Source organism: Argentina silus (genome assembly GCF_951799395.1).
Source record: "Argentina silus genome assembly, chromosome: 4".
NCBI lineage: Eukaryota > Metazoa > Chordata > Actinopteri > Argentiniformes > Argentinidae > Argentina > Argentina silus.
Window position 1 is genome coordinate 6901643 of NC_139658.1, and position 19086 is coordinate 6920728.

General features: G+C 41.0%; 3 protein-coding genes across 4 annotated transcripts; 1 reads left to right on the forward strand and 2 right to left on the reverse strand.

Annotated features, from left to right (window-relative positions):
• Positions 1-175: 175 nt before the first annotated feature.
• On the reverse strand, positions 176-6992 carry slc25a55a (solute carrier family 25 member 55a). 2 transcript variants are annotated; one of them, XM_083668171.1, is made up of 10 exons: positions 6891-6992; positions 6029-6175; positions 5577-5702; positions 4994-5049; positions 3467-3557; positions 3243-3361; positions 2916-3105; positions 2519-2673; positions 2343-2418; positions 176-1557 (listed from the first exon to the last, which is right to left on the reverse strand). In XM_083668171.1, the coding sequence occupies exons 2-10, from the start codon at positions 6046-6048 to the stop codon at positions 1398-1400; spliced, it is 993 nt and encodes a 330-aa protein (XP_083524297.1). In that variant the 5' UTR covers positions 6049-6175; positions 6891-6992; the 3' UTR covers positions 176-1397. The 2 variants fall into 2 exon arrangements, with proteins under 2 accessions (XP_083524297.1, XP_083524296.1); XM_083668170.1 differs by having other exon boundaries at positions 2916-3108.
• Positions 6993-9342: 2350 nt separating this feature from the next.
• On the reverse strand, positions 9343-10585 carry tshba (thyroid stimulating hormone subunit beta a; the record flags this gene model as incomplete). The annotated part of the gene is made up of 2 exons (XM_083667653.1): positions 9343-9624; positions 10424-10585. 2 exons carry the CDS (start codon positions 10583-10585, stop codon positions 9343-9345), a joined length of 444 nt encoding a protein of 147 aa, XP_083523779.1.
• A 2464-nt stretch (positions 10586-13049) lies between these two features.
• slc5a8l (solute carrier family 5 member 8, like) lies at positions 13050-18264 on the forward strand (the record flags this gene model as incomplete). Its single annotated transcript, XM_083667654.1, has 15 exons — positions 13050-13403; positions 13804-13869; positions 14145-14196; positions 14434-14501; positions 14706-14860; positions 15479-15619; positions 15719-15848; positions 16000-16088; positions 16245-16357; positions 16642-16709; positions 16843-16929; positions 17169-17359; positions 17621-17730; positions 17885-17970; positions 18139-18264. The coding sequence occupies 15 exons, from the start codon at positions 13050-13052 to the stop codon at positions 18262-18264; spliced, it is 1836 nt and encodes a 611-aa protein (XP_083523780.1).
• Between the last annotated feature and the right edge of the window lie 822 nt (positions 18265-19086).

Consider the following 19086-nt stretch of genomic DNA (forward strand, 5'->3'; position numbering starts at 1 on the left):
TATTTCTTTAATGCTTTGGCAATGGGTCTTCTCAGAGAAAGAGACAGACCATTAGCACCTCCGAGTTTGATCATCAGGTAGAGAGCAGGTAGCCTCGTAAAACCAGCCCAATCTCACATTCTGTTTCAGGAAAATAAATTGTCCATGAGAGTAGTAAGACAGAGAGAAGAGAAGGTATGTGTAAAACTTTATTTCATAAATGAATATACAAAAAAGACTAGACATACAACATACATAGTAACAGTAATTTCCTTGTTTTGAATAATGTGATGGTGTCAGTGATGCTATTTGGCAGGCTGAGGTAGTCATCAATATACAGCCTGGCTAGGAGCTTTTTCATAGTATGAGAAATGCCAATCCACACAGTCAAGGCAAATACAAAACCAGAATGAATTAGTGAAATTCAGTGGTACAAGAACAAACTACCAAAAACAAGACTATATTTCTTAATGAAGTCTTCACCTATTCTGTCTACTCGAGCCCTGAATGAATGTGGACACAAACACAATATACTTTTCACAAACCTACTGCATATACTGTGCATAAATGGATTTCAAGTACTCAACAGATTATAAATCCATACACAACAAAAGTCAACTGTGTTAATAGTTCAATAAACTAATATGGGCGTGTCTGTGAACCATAGTGTGTAGTTGTGGAGCAGCCATTGTGTGCTTGGTCCCTTTTCTCAGACTGAAACTTTGTGATCAAAGTGAATTCAAACAAAACAGTGACACTTTTTTTAAAATGTTAAAAATCTATTTCTAGAGTTAATCCACTGGCCTCCTCAGACATACAGTTTAATGAAACCCACTTCACATGCGAGAATCAGAACAGAAGGCTTAATGTCATGAGCTTGCAAATATATGACCAACACTTTGAAAAAATTCACAGAAATGTCATAGCTGCACACTATTTCATCAAACAGCACAAGGTGGAATCTTTAAATTATCAAAAATAAATGTCCCAAAAAACAAATAATAAAAAAATTATTGAAAAACTCGTGTCGACTTGTGTCGTTCAGTTGAAGTCTTACCCACCCCCCCTCCCTCACAGAGGGATACTCAGAGGGTATCGTCCAGGGACAAAATAACACTGCAGGTCCCCAGTTCAGCAAAGCTGAAACCTTCATGTGCAAACGTTGGTCAGATCATTCAATAAGCCAGAAACCCAAATGAGGAAGTGCAGTTCAGCCGTTAGACCGCACAGGAAGTTGATACCCACAGAGTTCCGCTAGGCTCTGAAACCTTTCATATCTCAACAGACTCTCGTAGTTTCTTTTCTTTAACATATATACTGGTGGTGTGTAGCTGCCAGTCGTTTGCTCATATATACTTCATCCAATGTGTGAGAGGGTCCCATGATGCATAGCAAGGTGAGGCGGGGTTGAACTCATCTCATGCTGACAGGAAGTTGAGGGGCGAGTGGTCAATGATATATTCCCCGATGCCGATGAAGTACATGACCTGTGCAATTCCGAAGAGAGGGGCGATGACCAGCGCTCTGCAGCCTGCTCCCTTCAGGAAGGCAGAAGGACCCTCCTTCCTCATTATCTTCCTACAGGGAGACACAGACAGGAGAACGCAAACATTAATGATTACATTACAATCAAGTAGACATTAGTGCCTTCGAGAAATTGGGAGATCTTGTTGGCTGTTGTGTTCCAAAGTATTTGTTGTTAAGAGTCTCAAAATCAGTTAAAAGTGCTTTGGCTACTAGTGTTGCACGATGTACCGGTTCTACAAAAGTATCACAATACCCTGCTTTGACCATAACTCCCTGAAGCAGTATTTACTTTGAGCTGTACAGAATATACAAATGTAATTTGTCTATATGCTCACAGGGGGTGGGGGGCATGCAGTCTGCATGCATAGTGAGCATGTGTGGCTGGGAAAGACAACGCTAAACAATTGCAAGTGTCGATGTTGGCCTTCCCCAGCTTGTTGATAAAAAGGTGAAATCTGGCATTCCTTTACTTCTAGAGCCAATGATGAGGGCGAGCCGACCGATATCAAAGCCTGTTTGTGAACCATGTTACAAGGCCATGCCGTCAAACGGAGGCAACACGTCACATTTAGCCAAGCATCTTTCTGATAGAAGGCATCCGACCTCTTCAAGGAGCTCAAATCACGACAGGTCAGTGAATAGGTCTGATGGCTAAGGATATGAAAATAAGAACTTCCATGTTCTGTTATTTAATAGGATATTCTTTTACTTGTTTTTTTAGTTGCCGTGGTATAGTTTAAGAATCGAAATCGTGACACTTAAGCTGGTATCAGTAACAAAGTCAAAATGTTGGCATCGTGACAACACTATTGGCTACATGATCAAAGAGTCTTTACCTCACGCAGTCGACCACACCATTGTAGCTCTCCTCGTTGGCTCCTTTACTCAGAGACTGCAGTCTTGTCTTGACCACTGAAATAAAAGAGCAGGGACTTGTTAAGACCAAATAAACACCAGCAAAAAGCTAAGCTAACAATGAATGGACACAGATGGATGCAGGCCAGGGACTCACCATCACAGGGGTTGACAGCCATGGCTGCAGTCGAGCCAGCCAGACAGCCGGAGAGGAAGGCCCAGTAGAAGGGTGCCGATTCCTCAGCGCTGGGCTTCCCCTGGTGATTCAAGTGGGCGAACAGAGGGAAATAGACCATGGAGAAGGGAACATCTCTGAAACATAGAAAAACAGGAACCGATGAGTTGGTTGCAATGCTATGGGGTGGTTTCCCCAGACACAGATTAAGCCTGTTGAAAACAGATTATCCACTGAAAATAATCCTCAATCTGAGACATGGATTCATCTGGGATCCAGGAAACTCTCCCCAGATACCCAAATGCATCTCTTCTGATACAGCTCATCCTAACCCACCCTGACTCCATAACCCTAGTTTCAGTGAGGGCTGAGCAGTTACCTCATGAGCGTGGCTCCGAGACCTTTGTAGAGCCCCTGGATGCCCTGGGTCCGTAGAAGCTCCCTGGCGATCTGAGTGGCCGACACAGCCGGAGCCGCTGGGGCAGGACTCACGCTGTAGGAGCGGCTTAGAACCGCGCTGGTGGCGGCTAACTTGGTAGGAGACAACATGGCTGGCTTCCTCTGCTGGGCTGCTGTCAATTAAACAGATACATTCACGTATGTAGGCCCAGCTGTAATAGTAAATACATGCCGAATCCACAGAGTTGCATATTCAATTCTTATTCTGTGGGTGAATCAAACAGGGAAATGTATTGTATTTGCATACCTAGTCTGCCAGCGTCCTGAAGTTGAATCTTGAGCATTTCCATGGGAGTGGTGATGACGACTTGGCACATGCCTGCACCACATCCTGCCAGCATCTCCTTGAACACCGTCAGTCCCTTACTGGAACAATAAACAGGGATGTTAAAAACCAAAACACTGGGATCTGTCAATCTTTACGCAACCAGGCGGGTCAATAAATGGCTTACATGTGAAACTGTCACTTACCCATCTTTGCCAAGGTGGTGGCGGAAGAAGTCATTGGCTGCTAGTTTGATAGCCTTCTCAGGAGTGACCAGAGCCAGATTTACAGCAGCACCTGGAAATAAAATGATTGACAGTTAGCAAAATCTTCACACTAAGAAAATTTCCAAGGACAAGAAAGTCACATCAAAAAACATTCCGAAAACATTCCCCACCACCATCAATATCCATTCACAATACAATGCCACTGAATGTTTAGCTACTAATCTAACACACACTTAATATGAAATAGACAAAACAAGTGCTAGGCTCAGTATGACTGCTAAGGCATGATAATGGAGGGGGATTATTTCAAGAGCAATGACATGAATTACATGATGAGTTGAAACATAAATGAGAACCAAGCAGAACTTAACTAATCACAACAAGAGGAAAATAGACGAGAAAAGGTGGATGCAAGATAGAAAGTGAAGTCTGAGTAATCGACTACAGAAAGGTCGACAATGTGGGAAGACTTAAGGTCTACATGTGAGTGGAAATAGACAGACAAAAATGAAAAGTAACCTCAACAGGCAGAAAAGAAAACAACTCTGTAGGGAGTCAGGAGTGTTAGTGAAGAGAGGACAGTAAATGAAGGAGTCAACAGAACAGACAAGAAGAGTGACGAGGTTCACTGATAATAAGAAAGACAAGGAACACAATACTGAACAAATATGACAAAAAAAACAATTGGTGCCTAGTTTGAAATAGAGCAGTGTTGTAAGAACCATTAAATGATTTGCCTCCAGCGTGGCTGGGCCTTATCGGCTAGCCTTCAATATCCCAGGGGGACCAGAGTCTGCAATATGAAAAACACAGATGCAAACAAACAGCATTCCTCACACAAGTGGAGACCCAGAACAACCGGGTTCTATCCTCCCCACAATATACAGCACAGTGAAAATATCCCTCATAACATTGTCTACATAAAACCCATCAAATAAAAATGTGCATTTTCACAGTGAAAGGATTGATTAAGAAGATTCTACAAGTCTACATTACCAAACCATACATGAAAGAAATCGCATAGACGGTTGAAAAAACAGTTTGCATGAGAAAAGTTCCTTTCTCATCACAAACATTTACAAAGGTTTGACATCACTACTATTCATCCACTGAATATCTGAGAGCAGATGGTACTTTGTCATTAGATATTCTAGGCAACTACTGTACTGAATATGTAGGTCACAAGGCGACAAAAAACAACTGGGGTAACAGTGAAGTAAGTTAGGGCAGATGCTACTTTGTCATTAGATATTATAGGCTACTACTGTACTGAATATGTAGGTCACAAGGCTGCTAAAAAGTAGTGGGGTAACAGTCAAGTAAGTTAGTGGACCCAACAATGCAATTACAGAGCCAGTGTCAATGTCCTACAGTACTGTTGCATGTTAAACAACGCCCAAAATCAGCATATAGCCTAGAATATTAATGAGGCCCAATATGCTAGACATTGACAAGATCCTATAGTATCACTGTAATATGAAAGACTAAACTGAGAATGAATCTTACCTCTATACATTCCAAAGTATCCTTCAGATCGCACTGTTTTGATGAGGCAGTCCATCCTTTGAGAGAAGAAAAAAAACATGTCAGAATAAGGGATCTTTTTTCAATTTAACCTCAATCCGTCAAAAATGTTTACAATCCAATGTTTTTCATAACATCCAGCTAACAAACTGCAGATGTCGTAACAATCTACACTACTCACTTTATACCAGTCTTTTACATCACTACAGAGCACCTGTTTGAAAAGGCTCTGTACTATATATCCTATCCATTATCCTTGGTGCTGTATTGATACAGCAGGAGTGAGGAGGAAGGAAGAGCAGAGGCTTAGGGCAGAGACAGCAGCTGAATGGGTGAACTGAACAGAACATTTTCCACCTCCATCGCACATTCCTGAGGATTAGGCCACTCATGGGGGCAGTACTAGGGGATAATGACGGGAATCGGACGTTGTGTGCCAAGAGGCTTGGAATAATTATAGTCTATGCTTTCATAATGACTGCATTTTTTGAAGTTCAGTGTAAACAACATGACCCAACATGTGACCATTGAGTTATTCATAGCAAGCATGACAACATTGACTTACATGTTTCTGTAGACCTGGTGTCCTTGTCTCTGGTTCTGTAACCTGGTCTTTACCAGGTCAATGGGGAACACACAGGTGACCCCCACAATGCCAGCAATGCCACCATTGATCAGCTTAGCGGGTAGGCTGGAAAAAAGTTTATTACTACTTCACACACAATTTCATGAAACTTGACATGGCTTTAGGCACTCAAACACTTATTATTTTTATTTATATTATTGTAAAAACCACTTATTTACTTGATTAACTTATATTAAACAAAGATGTATATTAAACAAAACTAAGACAACTGACCAAATGTTATCAAAAGTTTGAGAACATTAAATGTAGAACATTAAATGTGAGAGCGATCTCGGTCAAATATATGTCAAATACTTGCACTTGATTAAGTTTGTCTGGTACAAAATAACCTATAAAATAGTCCCAAAAGTGCAAACTCCAAGTAGACCTACCTGATCTGCTGTTGAGACATAGTGACTTTCAGTAAGGTAACAGTCGAAGCAAGAAGACAGGAGCTGTGAGATCGTAGTGGTCTAATGAGCTGGTGCTGATAGTAGTAGTCCGTCTTTAGATCAAGTGCTGAGCCACTGAGTTGAATCCTAAAGAGACACAGTTGGGGAGGAAGGTTTATATAGTCAAGCCTATCAGTCTCTCTGGAGTAAATATGCAATGCAACATTGCACCTAGCTTACTCGCACAAAGCCTATCCCACGCACATTGCCCTGCTTTGGCTTCCATCTCCGCCCACCCACGAGTGTGTGATGCAGTGACGTGTTTCAGGAGGCGTATGTACGGTGCACACGGCCATCAACCGGTAGACTATATTTGGGCATTCATTTGCATACATTGATACAGCGCTAGTCATGTCCGCTTTTGATGGATGATTCAGGAATGTGACAAGTTACCTTTACATAGTATCAGGAACTCGCCTATACATGAAAGATCTCACCAAGGAACATTCACAACATAACATTTACATTGTCTTGGTGATCAGTTGTCTATTCACAATACCGGAAATAATTAATTCAGTCAAATTAAATGTGTCGATCAAATGTAAACCTAGCATGCCAACTCCTGTAAACAAAGAAAAATACTCGAACATAATATCATTTAATTCATTGTATTTGTTTGCAATGCATGAGATACGGTAGTTCTGGATTCCATAGCTAGCTAACTAGCTATGCTAACGAATCAGACCATTGTTACTAGAAAAGTGAGTCACGATGAAGACAGAGACTGTCTCTGCAGCTAGAAATAACTATAATAAATTAACTCATGATAATATTAGCTAAATAATTATCTAATTGTACTCACCTATGACTAAGCTCGCTTTTATCAGATGAGGTATTTCGTTTCTTGAGAAGTGAGAGTCTCGTCTGGCAGCAGATAACCTAGACAGGGAGCGTAAGTGGAAAATTCCATTCATGTCTTAAAAGAGGAGGAGCTAAAACGTTAAAGCGAGAGTTTCAATCCATCCAATCGTGATGTGGTAATTTACATATTGACGGTTCATTGGTCCTTCTATTTCCTTAGTTGGACGTTTTGGCCCTGTACAGAATCAACGCCAACCCCCAGCCTCTACTCCCCAGACATTTGTAGATCTGAAAAAGGATTGGATAGTTGTAAACAAAATGGCAATTCCACCCAGCCTGTCAGACGATAAAGTGGGTCTCCTACCATCATGCTTATATCAATCCATTTTTTTCCAGATCTACACAAGGGCCATAGTTGTAGTCATGCATGTCGATCAGACCTGAATAAGTGAAAATTAAATACATTATGGTTTTGCAATTTGTGGCATTATTAACATTTGACAATTGGCCAGCTGTGACTAGAAATATAAAACTTAAACATAAACTATTTCCCAACTGTTAAGAATGCTTTGAACTTCAATGACCCCTACCACAGGCCCTGTGAACACAGGGAGAGGGAACCACGTCTGAATGTTACACATGTTGCATAAACATTCCATCAAGTTCCTTAGAGGTGTCTATATTATCATTGTGTTTTGTGTCCAAAACATATGCTGTACAGCCAAATATTGCTTATTTCGCCATATTGCGTCTCTCTTCATAATTAAGAACTCTGAAAGGAGTGAAAGGGAACTAAACTAAACAGGGACCTGATATTTACCATTACAGTTGTTTTTGTTGGGCCTATAATTACCAACTGAAAGAGAAGAACACAACAAAAACAAACTGAGTTGTGTTTGAATGGAGTGGTCACAGGTATGTGGCCTACATAGCTATCTCTCTTCTGTCCAAAGAATGCTGACGGGGGCAAATTCCATTTTGTCAATTGCTTTATCCAATACGCTATCAGGGCTTTGGTTTTCAAAACACAGCTTGATGCGGAATGTCAGCTGGACAATTCATACCATTCTGTTGTCTGATTAGTCTAATTGTTTTGGAGTCAAATCAGGTCAACAGTTTTCTTTTTGTAGTGTGAAATGGAAGAACTAACTGAAATGGAAGAACAAACTAAACATAATCCTTCACCTCTACTCACCCCTATCTTAAAATACACCAGTGGCCTCTACTGTATGCCACAGCATCGTCAGTCTGAATAGAAGTCAATAGGTCATCAATGAGTTTAACATATATCAAGTCCAATATATCTACTGTGTTGTAACCAGGAGGGTAGTTTATGGAATGAAATAAAATAAACATGATTGTATCCAATGTGAATTTTCTTGTTAATACAGGGAAATGCAAGGTGCAGCTTTGTGGTGTGGAAATCATTGTTTATGAATGCTATCTGCTCAATATTGGATCCATAGTGTCACTTCCCATCTCTGCCTCCCAATCTCTCTCTCCCGCCCTGCCTGTGTTTCCCCTCGATGATGAGTCAGCATGTAACGTGATAACACTGGTCACACTGATTGGGATTGAGTCACATGACTGTCTTTTATGGACCATCTTTTACATGAAATGGTGTACTGGAGATTAGATTAAATTCACAACAGGCTTATCAGACATTCCTCCACATTTCCAATTCTGAGTTGCTGACCTGCTGACCATAAATAGACAAAAGCTGTGACTCAGGATCACTTTGAACAACAATAGGATACAACAAGCATTGTATGGAATACAATAGGTAAAATGACAGTAATTGTGAAAGTAGTGATTTATGTTCACTAAGACGATTCATATGCTAAAAGTAAAAAACAATCATGTGTCCTATAAGCATTTTCACACAAAGCTACTCTTAGAACCTTTTGAAACATTTTTTTACATTATACAGGCAAAGATTATGTTTAACCACTCTAATTTAATGTAGCTACTGTACCAGACAAATAGCAAACTGAGGTAAAGAGAGGAGCTCATTGTTGTCAAGGTCATATTATCATTGGGTTGCCGTCGGTGTGTGACTAACACTGTAAGGTGTTCCTTAACAGGATATGATTAATGCAGATTAGTGAGAACTATTTACAGACTTCAGCTTTAATCAAGTGCCATACAAGGTATTGTTTTTTTACAGTGAACAACATAGCTCTATGAGTCAGAGGGCAGACAGAGGGATTTCAACAAACTCATGAGGGTGACAAATACTAGGATCAGGCTCCATTGTAAACAGAGCCGTAAACAAAAAGCACATCCACATGCCAAAACACAAAAGGCAACAATGGTGCCATTACACAAATGTACCGTATCCATAAGCAACTGACAACGATGTTTAGCAAAATGAATACTTTAGAAATGATAACTATAACAGAAACAATGGGATAGATAGAAACAGCAAATCCACCCAGTACATCTAGAGTGCATCAGTTGAGTTGGATGTAGTTGCTCTGGCCAGGGTATGGGTAGATGTGTCTGAGTGGCTTGGAACACCTGGCACTATCTCCACTGCTGGCCTTTTGGGCACACTCGTCGCTATCTGTGTTGCAGGTGCCACAGTGGCAGCTGAGAGCCACTGGGTAGGTGAAGAGTGGGTTGGCGTGGAGGGAACAGCCAGGCAGTATGGCTGTACGATACTCCACCTCGTCATAGGTGCAGCCCCTCTGGATCAGGAACCGCGGTCCGGCCAGCTCCTTCATGTTGCTGTCCTACATTAGTATGGCCACCATGCAGGACACAGGCACACAACAAATAAACAAGCACATAAAGTATTAATGACAGGTCGAAGATGCCTGAGGGTCTGATGGATTTGTTTATAGTTATGCTGTTAGCAATGATCATGCAGTGGACCCAAGTGTGGAGAGATACTCAGACGACAGCATAAAGTAAAATCAAGGAATGCTTTAATCAGGGGACTGGGGCACAGCACACAAATACTGGGGGGAAAAGGGTAAAATAAAGGTGGAGAAAACCAAGCTCCGTTAAGAAAGGTACGCACTTAACAAGTGGAATAACTAGGACCAAAGAAATACAAAACTTGAACTAGAGCAACCGGGTAGACAGACAGACAGACAGACAGACAGACAGACAGACAGACAGACAGACAGACAGACAGACAGACAGACAGACAGACAGACAGACAGACAGACAGACAGACAGACAGACAGACAGACAGACAGACAGACAGACAGACAGACAGACAGACAGACAGACATGCTGATAGATTGGGAGGGCACTGGCCCCGTACCGCCAGAGGAGGCCACCAGAGTCACCAGACAGCAACCTCAGGCGTGACATATGCTCACAAAGTCAATATCTCTATTCCAATTGCACATCACGTGTACAAGGTGAATGGAGAGTGCAGCATTCAGTATGTTTTATATGAGGCATAAAAGTTCAATATGGTAAAAATCTTGTCTATTGTCTATAAAAATATAGTCAGAGCAAATTCAGCTCAATAAAACCATGGCAAACTACAGAGTGATACTGTCAGATGACAGCACTTACCCTTGAGTAGCAGAAACCCATACAAATGGTGGTGTTGATAGCCACACAGTAGTCACACTCATTCTTCTCCACATAGAGAGTGTACTCAGTAGGTGCACACATGGGAACAGCTGGCCTGAACAGCAGGCAAAGGAGACCACAGATGAACACAGAAGAATCCATCTCCTCACACAATCAAGGACCTGCATGGAGGTTAAAGTAGATAGCTAGAGAATAAGATAAGAACAACAAAACAAAATATATATATGCAATCCTATGACTATGTAGTATGTGAGAGCATCTAACAAAAGCAGAGTGAATGCTAAGAGTTTCAACATGTGGTGAGTCTCGCTATCAAATGTTAGAATGTCTTTTCCGAATCTAGATTTAGATCTTCAAATGAATGAAAAAAGAATGAATAAACCTCCCTCCTAAAAATGTAGAAGGTTAAACTCTTAAACTGAGATCAATCTGTACCAGATCCTGGATATAGAGTTCCTGTAGCATGACTGCGCCCCTGCATGTATCCCACAACCAGCTCTTTCAATGCTTTTGTCATGTCTGCTCTGCACAGTACTGTATGTCACTCACCTGGGGAGATGTGGACACCTGCAAGCCTGATGATGCTGCTGCTGTGTGCCTGATGGGGTTTTTATACAACCATACTAATCCTCCTTAATCCTGACAACACATTATCTTACATCAGACGGAGGCAAAGTATGAGTCTCCGGACCATTATGAGAATGACATGTTTTTATTAATGATACACCCTCCATAAACACAGGTCATCCAGTAACAAAGCTGTGACGTGATCATAACTCAAACCTTCCACTCAGCTCATGCTCCATTTGCAGAAACTAACTATATTGCAGTATGGGTAATAGCCACTGGATGGCACAACCAAAAAGTAAAGGCATAAGTTCAGAAAAAGCCCCTATTCTGTCCTGGCTGGGTTATGGTTGCTGCTTCATGAGATCCCTCCTGTGTTTGGAAATGTAATTATATATAAAATCTATTATATAAACATTTCAGAATTCCAAAGAATATGCAGTGCATTATAAAGGAGCTTTACTTTAAAATAATGTTGAAGTATATTTCTCATCAGTACACTGTTGGTCTCAACATATACAGTAAATACTTAATACTTAATATTTAATATATTGCACTGGTAAACAAGAGAGTAAACACTGGTAGAGACTGGTAAACAAGAGAGTAAAGACTGGTAGAGACTGGTAAACAAGAGAGTAAACACTGGTAGAGACTGGTAAACAAGAGAGTAAACACTGGTAGAGACTGGTAAACAAGAGCAAAGTCTCTGAAACAAGACAGTTTCTGAAAACAGTCTGTGTAAACATGAAGGCTGCAGTGCATAATGATTAAGATGAAAATTGTTGAAAATGGATGAAAATTGTTTAAAATCCACAACAAGAATAATATGACCTAGAAGTCTTTTGGAAAAGGTTTTGGAAATTTCCTTTAGTTTGGAATTTCTAGTCTAATTTCAGTTGTATATTGTACATGAATGGCAAATTAAAATACACTTTTTTCTGAAGTGTTTTCATTTGAAGTTAATGATTGTGTGGAGTATCAATGTCTCTCCCAGAAGAAACTGGGAAGAATACCACAGATTCTTTTTTAATCTACTCTGCATTTCACATGGACGTTTCAGATGGACAGTATGTGCTTTCAGTGGACATTTCCTGGAAACATCTTTTTAATCAAACTGAGTGGTTACCAAACTGACAGGGATCTAACAATGACTTCAAGACATATGTATGTGGTTATCTCAAAGCTGACGTTGCTTGGCTAAATGGAAATTCTTCTAATCACCAAAAGTTGAGTAACCTTGTCTTGGTGTCCAGAAATACGACTTCATGTTGCTGAACCCTCTTCATGCTTCAACAGTTACAATGAAGTCAACCTGACCGCGCAAGGTTTTTCTGTTCTGTACCTACTGCAAGAACAGAGATACCAGTTTCCTTCCAGTTTTATTGAGTGTTTTATTGAGTGTTCAATCCTGGAAGACTGTGGAGTAACTTTATCGTTCTGTCCTCAAGAGATAATTAACTAATGTCTTTATGATTACCCGGCACCGGTCTGTTCTTACTCCACATGAACCTGGAGAGTAGTTCAGGTTACATTCATTACCTGGAAACCAAAGGAGGCTCTGTTGGTATTTTACAATCTTATGGAATTCTATGAAGACTTTTCAAAGAATGTGTGTGCCAAAGGTCTGAACTTATATCAGTGTTTTACTTGTATAGTAATTGCATTACTTAAGTGAACATCTACAGTAGCTGATGTAATTGCTATATAATTGCATTGTTGTTCTTATGGTCTCTTGGACTGAACGTAATATTGGCTTTACTGTACACAACTATACTATACTAGAATTAGTTTATTCCTCTTGATTAAATGCTTTCATTTTGATTGCATTTATTTTCAATGGAGTGAAAGATATCAGTGTTATTCAAATACCATTTTCTTTAAAAAAAAAAAAAATGTTTTATTGTGAACAGAGGAAAATTAAACATTAGCAACATTCCATAACTATCAACCAGCGAAATCGAAGTGACGGTGGTGACTACAGTTAGATAGTAAAGGAGTATTTCTCCTGAGGGAAATCTGCTTGCTGGACTGATTAACCATGGCTGGAGCTGGGGGCCCTGTGGCCTCTTTCTCTGTGTGGGACTATGTGGTGTTTGTTGGCCTGGTCCTGGCGACAGCAGGCATTGGCCTGTTCCAAGCCATCCGCAGCCGCAAGGAAACCAGCAGTGATGAGTTCTTACTGGGTGGACGTCAGATGACAGCTGTGCCGGTCGCCTTGTCACTCACCGCCAGCTTCATGTCTGGCATCACTGTGATTGGCACCCCAGCCGAAGCCTACCGCTTTGGGGCTACCTTCTGGATCTTTGGCTTTTCCTACTCCATAATGTCCACCATCACTGCTGAGGTCTTTGTCCCTCTCTTCTACCGCCTGGGAATCACCAGCACCTATGAGGTAAGGAGACATAGATTTACAGTGGTACCATTCCTGAATCAAGGATGAATACACATTAATCCTGGTTCAGGGATGATTTAGTACCAGTTCAGAACATCAAACATGTGTGACATTCCTCATTCCATTCCATGCATTACAATGAGCCCGTCCTCCAATTTCTGCCTCCACCAGCCTCCACTGATATGTGACAAATGGAGCCTTTATAATATAAGTAATGATTCATCTTGTCTAACCATCTAGACAAGGAAACAACAATCTAATGTAGGAAAGGTGGCTCCCTGTTAACTGCTACTTTACACAGATCGATAGGACATTAGGCCATGAAGATACAGCATGTGATCAACTGTCAAAGCCAATAACATACATTTATGAGTGACTGAAATGTTCCTTTACTCTGCAGTATCTGGAGATGCGCTTCAACAAGTTAATTCGGATAATTGGGACGTCCATGTATATCATACAAACGGTAAATACACTGTCATGAAAACAGAAACATGAAATATGCTGTATGCAATTTTTCCTAAAGCACTAATGGTGTGGAAATGACACCTCCTACATAATACATGATGTTCTGATATATGATGTAGAACACATATGTCAACATCTGCCTTTTTTCTTATTTCTCATTCTATTTCAATGTTTTTTCCTATGTTTTTGTTTTGAGGCCAACTTGAGCCTACTAATTAATGTGTATCATGCAAATGTTTACATTCAATTAACTAATTGCTGTGATTGTCCCAGGCCTTGTACACAGGTATGGTAATATATGCCCCAGCTCTTGCACTCAATCAAAGTAAGTAATATGCAAATAGCTTCAATGTTCAAAGTTCAATGTACCGTATCAGTTTCACTGGGATGTTGTATATGACCTCATTAGGTAATTATATTATGATTAGTCTGAGATCTGATGATAAAAGCACTGACTCATGAACTGATAATATCAGCATGGTTGTATAAATACAGATAGTACACAGACTTTGTGTGAAGTATGAACTCATACAAATAGCTGTGTTCCTGTTGTGTTTCTCAGTCACAGGTCTGGACCTCTGGGGAGTTCTAGTGGCCACAGGGGTGGTGTGCATCATCTACTGCACTCTGGTCAGTGAGTGGATCATCTCTCTCTCTCTCTCTCTCTCTCTCTCTCTCTCTCTCTCTCTCTCTCTCTCTCACACACACACACACACACACACACACACACACACACACTCTCTCTCTATCTGCCGTTCTCTTCTCTCTCTCAGTCAATTATAATGAGTTGACATAGAACAGTGGTTACAAATTTCTCTGTGTTATGGTTCTCAGGGTGGTCTGAAGGCGGTGATATGGACCGACGTGTTCCAGATGGTGATCATGTTGTCAGGTTTTGTGGCTGTCATCGCCAGGGGGGCTGTGATCCAGGGGGGGCTGGGGAAGATCTGGGACGACGCCTACCAGGGAGACCGACTCAACTTCTTTGAGTAAGGACCGATCACATACCCTGATCCACAGACACACTCACATATCACACACTGATCACACACCCTGATCCACAGACACACTAACACATACCGCACATATGGGGACGAAAGGTGATATGTGTCAGTGTCACCAGCCTATGTCTAGCCTAGAAATGCTCCAAGTTATACTGATACTCTGTTAGAATGTATTTTCCTGAATGACCCTTGGAATGTGGTTTTCAACAAGGGGTACCAGACCCTGAAGATATATCATAGATAACATATCAGACTCACTGACGCCGAGCCTAACTGAGATTAATCTTATGCCCTGGTTTCATGTTTATTACCTACTATAAAACTGACTGCAAACTCTTTATAGTTGCCACTTCCGTGCTGCCCATTTTCTTGAACAGTAGTTTGGTGTCCCAGATCAATCTGACAAATAAATTGTCTTTATTTAACTTTCAATTTGAATATCCACCTTCTTCCACGCATCATTGGATATTATTCTTCAATATCCGAAACATCATCATTACATACTCCTAATAATTAGCTACGGTCATCATAAAAATAGGATTCTAATTCTGTGAAGGGCAATTAATCATCACACTCAAGACAATGCTGCACCTTTTACTGCAGTTTTGATCCAGACCCTTTGAAGCGTCACACCTTCTGGACCATTGTGGTTGGAGGCAGTATAATGTGGACTTCAATCTACTCCATCAACCAATCCCAGGTGCAGCGCTACATCTCGTGTCGGACCATGACCCAAGCCAAGTTGTAAGTGACATTCCTGCAATGAAGAACAATCCTAGTGAAAATGTTATGAATGAAGCACAGTGATATGACCTCTTTTTTTTTTCATTTCCTTCCCCTCAGATCGCTCTATGTGAATATGATTGGCCTGTGGGTAACTGTGAGCTTGGCTGTGTTCTCGGGTCTCACCATGTACTCCATATATAAGAACTGTGACCCACTCACAAACAGGGATGTGACTGCCCTTGATCAGGTAAGTCTGAGGGAGTGATACTCCTTGCATAGGCTTGGAGTCCATATTCAGTTCTACTCTATGGCAGTGTTAATATTATGTGAAGCCAGACAGGATTGTGTGACATTGATTACTGAATAACGTTGTTTGTATGTGTGTTTGTGTGAATTAGCTGCTTCCATACCTGGTGATGGATATTCTGGCAGAGTTTCCTGGGATCCCAGGACTGTTTGTGGCCGCTGCATACAGCGGCACCCTTAGGTGAGCAGAACAAAAAGCCTTAACCTTGCACTACTTTTACAACTACAGTAAACATCAGAATGGAGGCATTTATCAAGACATCACTGCAAACAGACAGGGTTCAATAACATCCACCCTATCTGTTCTCACCACTTATTTCCCTTGCATCTGTTGCAGCACTGTGTCCTCCAGCATCAATGCCCTCGTAGCCGTCACAGTGGAGGACTTCATCAAGCCGGTGTGTAAAAACCTGACAGAGAAACAGATGTCCTGGATCAACATGGGCCTCAGTGAGTGTCACTGGCGGCTCTCACTATTCATTGCACTGTACCTGTTCTGACTGTACTGTTGGACCATGTTAAGATACCATTAGGCTAATTGTGGGTAGGACACAGAGAACAAGGGAATACAAACAATTCATCTTTAGGTCGATTCAAATAGTACTGTAATGTAATGCGTCACAATCTATGGAAAGTCACTGTGTCATTTTCATTTTCATCTTGAAAATGCATGTATTTGAGAGAATGGTGTGATTGAGGAGATATGATGAACACTATAGTTTGACCATTTCCAGGTGTGTTCTTTGGGTTCCTCTGCATTGCAATGGCTGCAATGGCTTCTTTGATGGGGAGCATTCTGCAGGTATTTAACCTCATACATTGTTGTTTTTCAGTGAGACTTCAAACTTCAATCATATATATATATATAGCTCTTTAGCACCACCTGCTGTCTGTTAGTTGTAACCTGTGGGTTCATGGCAGTTATCTCTTTCTAGGCAGCCCTGTCTGTATTTGGAATGATCAGCGGACCCCTTCTTGGCCTTTACCTGTTGGGCATGTTCTTCCGCACATCAAACTCAGCAGTAAGTATTCCCTATCTTATTACGATCAATATCAATGGCATAATTCATTCATCATCTGTTTCAAAACATCTGTTTCATTGAATACTGTAAAAACATGAGCAGAGGCTGTGCAAGGCATTAAAGTATATCTAGGAAAACAACACTAGAAATGCAGTCCTCAAGTATGAAATACCTGAATATGACATATTGTTAAAAGACTGTACTGTAAGGTGTAATGTACTGTTATGTGTACATTGCAGGGTGGACTGACAGGGCTGATCATAAGCCTGGCTCTGACCCTGTGGGTGGGCATCGGGGCACAGATTTACCCACCCACAGCTGATAAGACCAGCCCGCTGCCACTCAGTACCACAGACTGTAAGGCAGTGGACCTCAACTTCACCACTGTGACACCATGGACCAGCCCTGTAACACTGACCACTCTACCTGAGTAAGTCACCCGCAGACACATTATAAATACTCCACACAACAATGTTTCTCTATCCTAGAGCAGATAACAGCTCCATTAAGGTGGACAGAGATTTCTGGATTTGAAGTCACCGAATCAAGTGGATAATACTAAAGATCTAAAAAAAGATGTATACAGGCAATTGGCAGTATACTACACTACATCTACAAATAAAGGGGGTAATTTCAATTCAGTTTCTGAAGTGAGTTCTTGATTCTGATGTGTGTTCTCTTGCTGTTGCAGTTACCGGCCTGCTCTGGCAGACTCATGGTACTCCCTATCCTATCTCTATTTCTGTCCTCTGGGCACTCTGGTCACCATGATTGTAGGCCTGGTGGTGAGCATTATCACAGGTGAGTCACACTCCTTCCTCCATTCCCCCCCCTCCCTAAAAGTAGAGGAGAAGGGTGGAGAGGAGAGGAGAATTTAGTGTGATCAAATTGATACCTGTTGCAGTTATTTAGGTCGCTACTGGTCACACTGTCTGACTGTGTTGTTCCTGTTCAGGTGGCTGCAAGCAGGAGAAACTACGCTCTGATCTGTTTGTAAGAAAGAGTGACATGTTCTGCTTTTGTAGCCGCAGAGACTCCCAGGTAAAGTCTTTTCTCTTGACTGATCTGAGCAGTGAGCACTCATTTAGTGTGTGAACTGATTTAAACTGATCAACTAACAACTAACACCGTACGTACCTTCTATCAAATGATAAAGATAAACATCTGCACATGTTTAAAGGCTCCTTGTGTATTCTTTGTCCTCTACAGGCATCAGATCCTGAATTGAATGAGAAGGCTGGGTCAGACCTGAAGAAGGGAGTGGACAATCCTGACTTTAACATCTCTCAGTTTGATATACTGGAGAAGGATGTGGAGAAGGTCACTAAGTTGTGATCACTCCAAGCACTGTGAAATGCTCCAAATGAAAGATTTGCCCTCTCACATTTCCATTGTAGGTCTGTAGCAATGATATGTATTGCCAAAAAGGGATCCAAGTGTGTAATAAGGATGCAGGTGAAATTGCTAGTCAGTAAATGTTTGTGTGTGTGTGTGTGTGTGTGTGTGTGTGTGTGTGTGTGTGTGTGTGTGTGTGTGTGTGTGTGTGTGTGTGTGTGTGTGTGTTAGTGACATGAATGTGTGTCTATGTGACAAATGAACACATGACTAGCATTATTGAAGCACAATAATGTCTATTGCACATAACCTTGGCCATCTAGAGGTGCTGCAATTTTAAACTATCATTGTAGTTTTGTAAAGAATCTTCAACATTGTGTAGATTTAATATATTCATCACTGAATGGAATTCAAATCAAATATATTGTCAATATAATTATATTTATATCACTTAAAATATGTACCTGTGTATAAGAAAAATGCAAATCATGTTTAATTTCTATTTTACAGCACTGTGATCTGATTTTACATCATTTTAATTTAGTGAATATTAGGGTTAGGGTCGTACCCCTTTGTTGTGCTTGTACTTGATTTTCTGGTGTTGTTTTTGTTATGGTAATTTGGTCATTATTGTATATTTTTCATTGCCATGTACAGTAGTTACTGTGTGATTACAAAGCAATGTACTATCCTAAAGAGGCATTGATCAGCAATATTGACTGAAAACATACACACCGGGTAGGCTAATCTGGCTAATCTGGCTAATAGCCCGGTCTCCTTGACAACAGACAATAAAGGAAGTTGACAAAGAAATGGTCCGCC

Coding starts and splice junctions, on each gene's coding strand:
- slc25a55a (XM_083668170.1), bottom strand. CDS start 6,048: ATGTCTCAACAGCAGATCAG. Junction 3,558..4,993: donor ATACTTTGGAATGTATAGAG/GTAAGATTCATT, acceptor TTTTATTTCCAG/GTGCTGCTGTAAATCTGGCT. Junction 2,419..2,518: donor GGCTGTCAACCCCTGTGATG/GTGAGTCCCTGG, acceptor CTTTTATTTCAG/TGGTCAAGACAAGACTGCAG.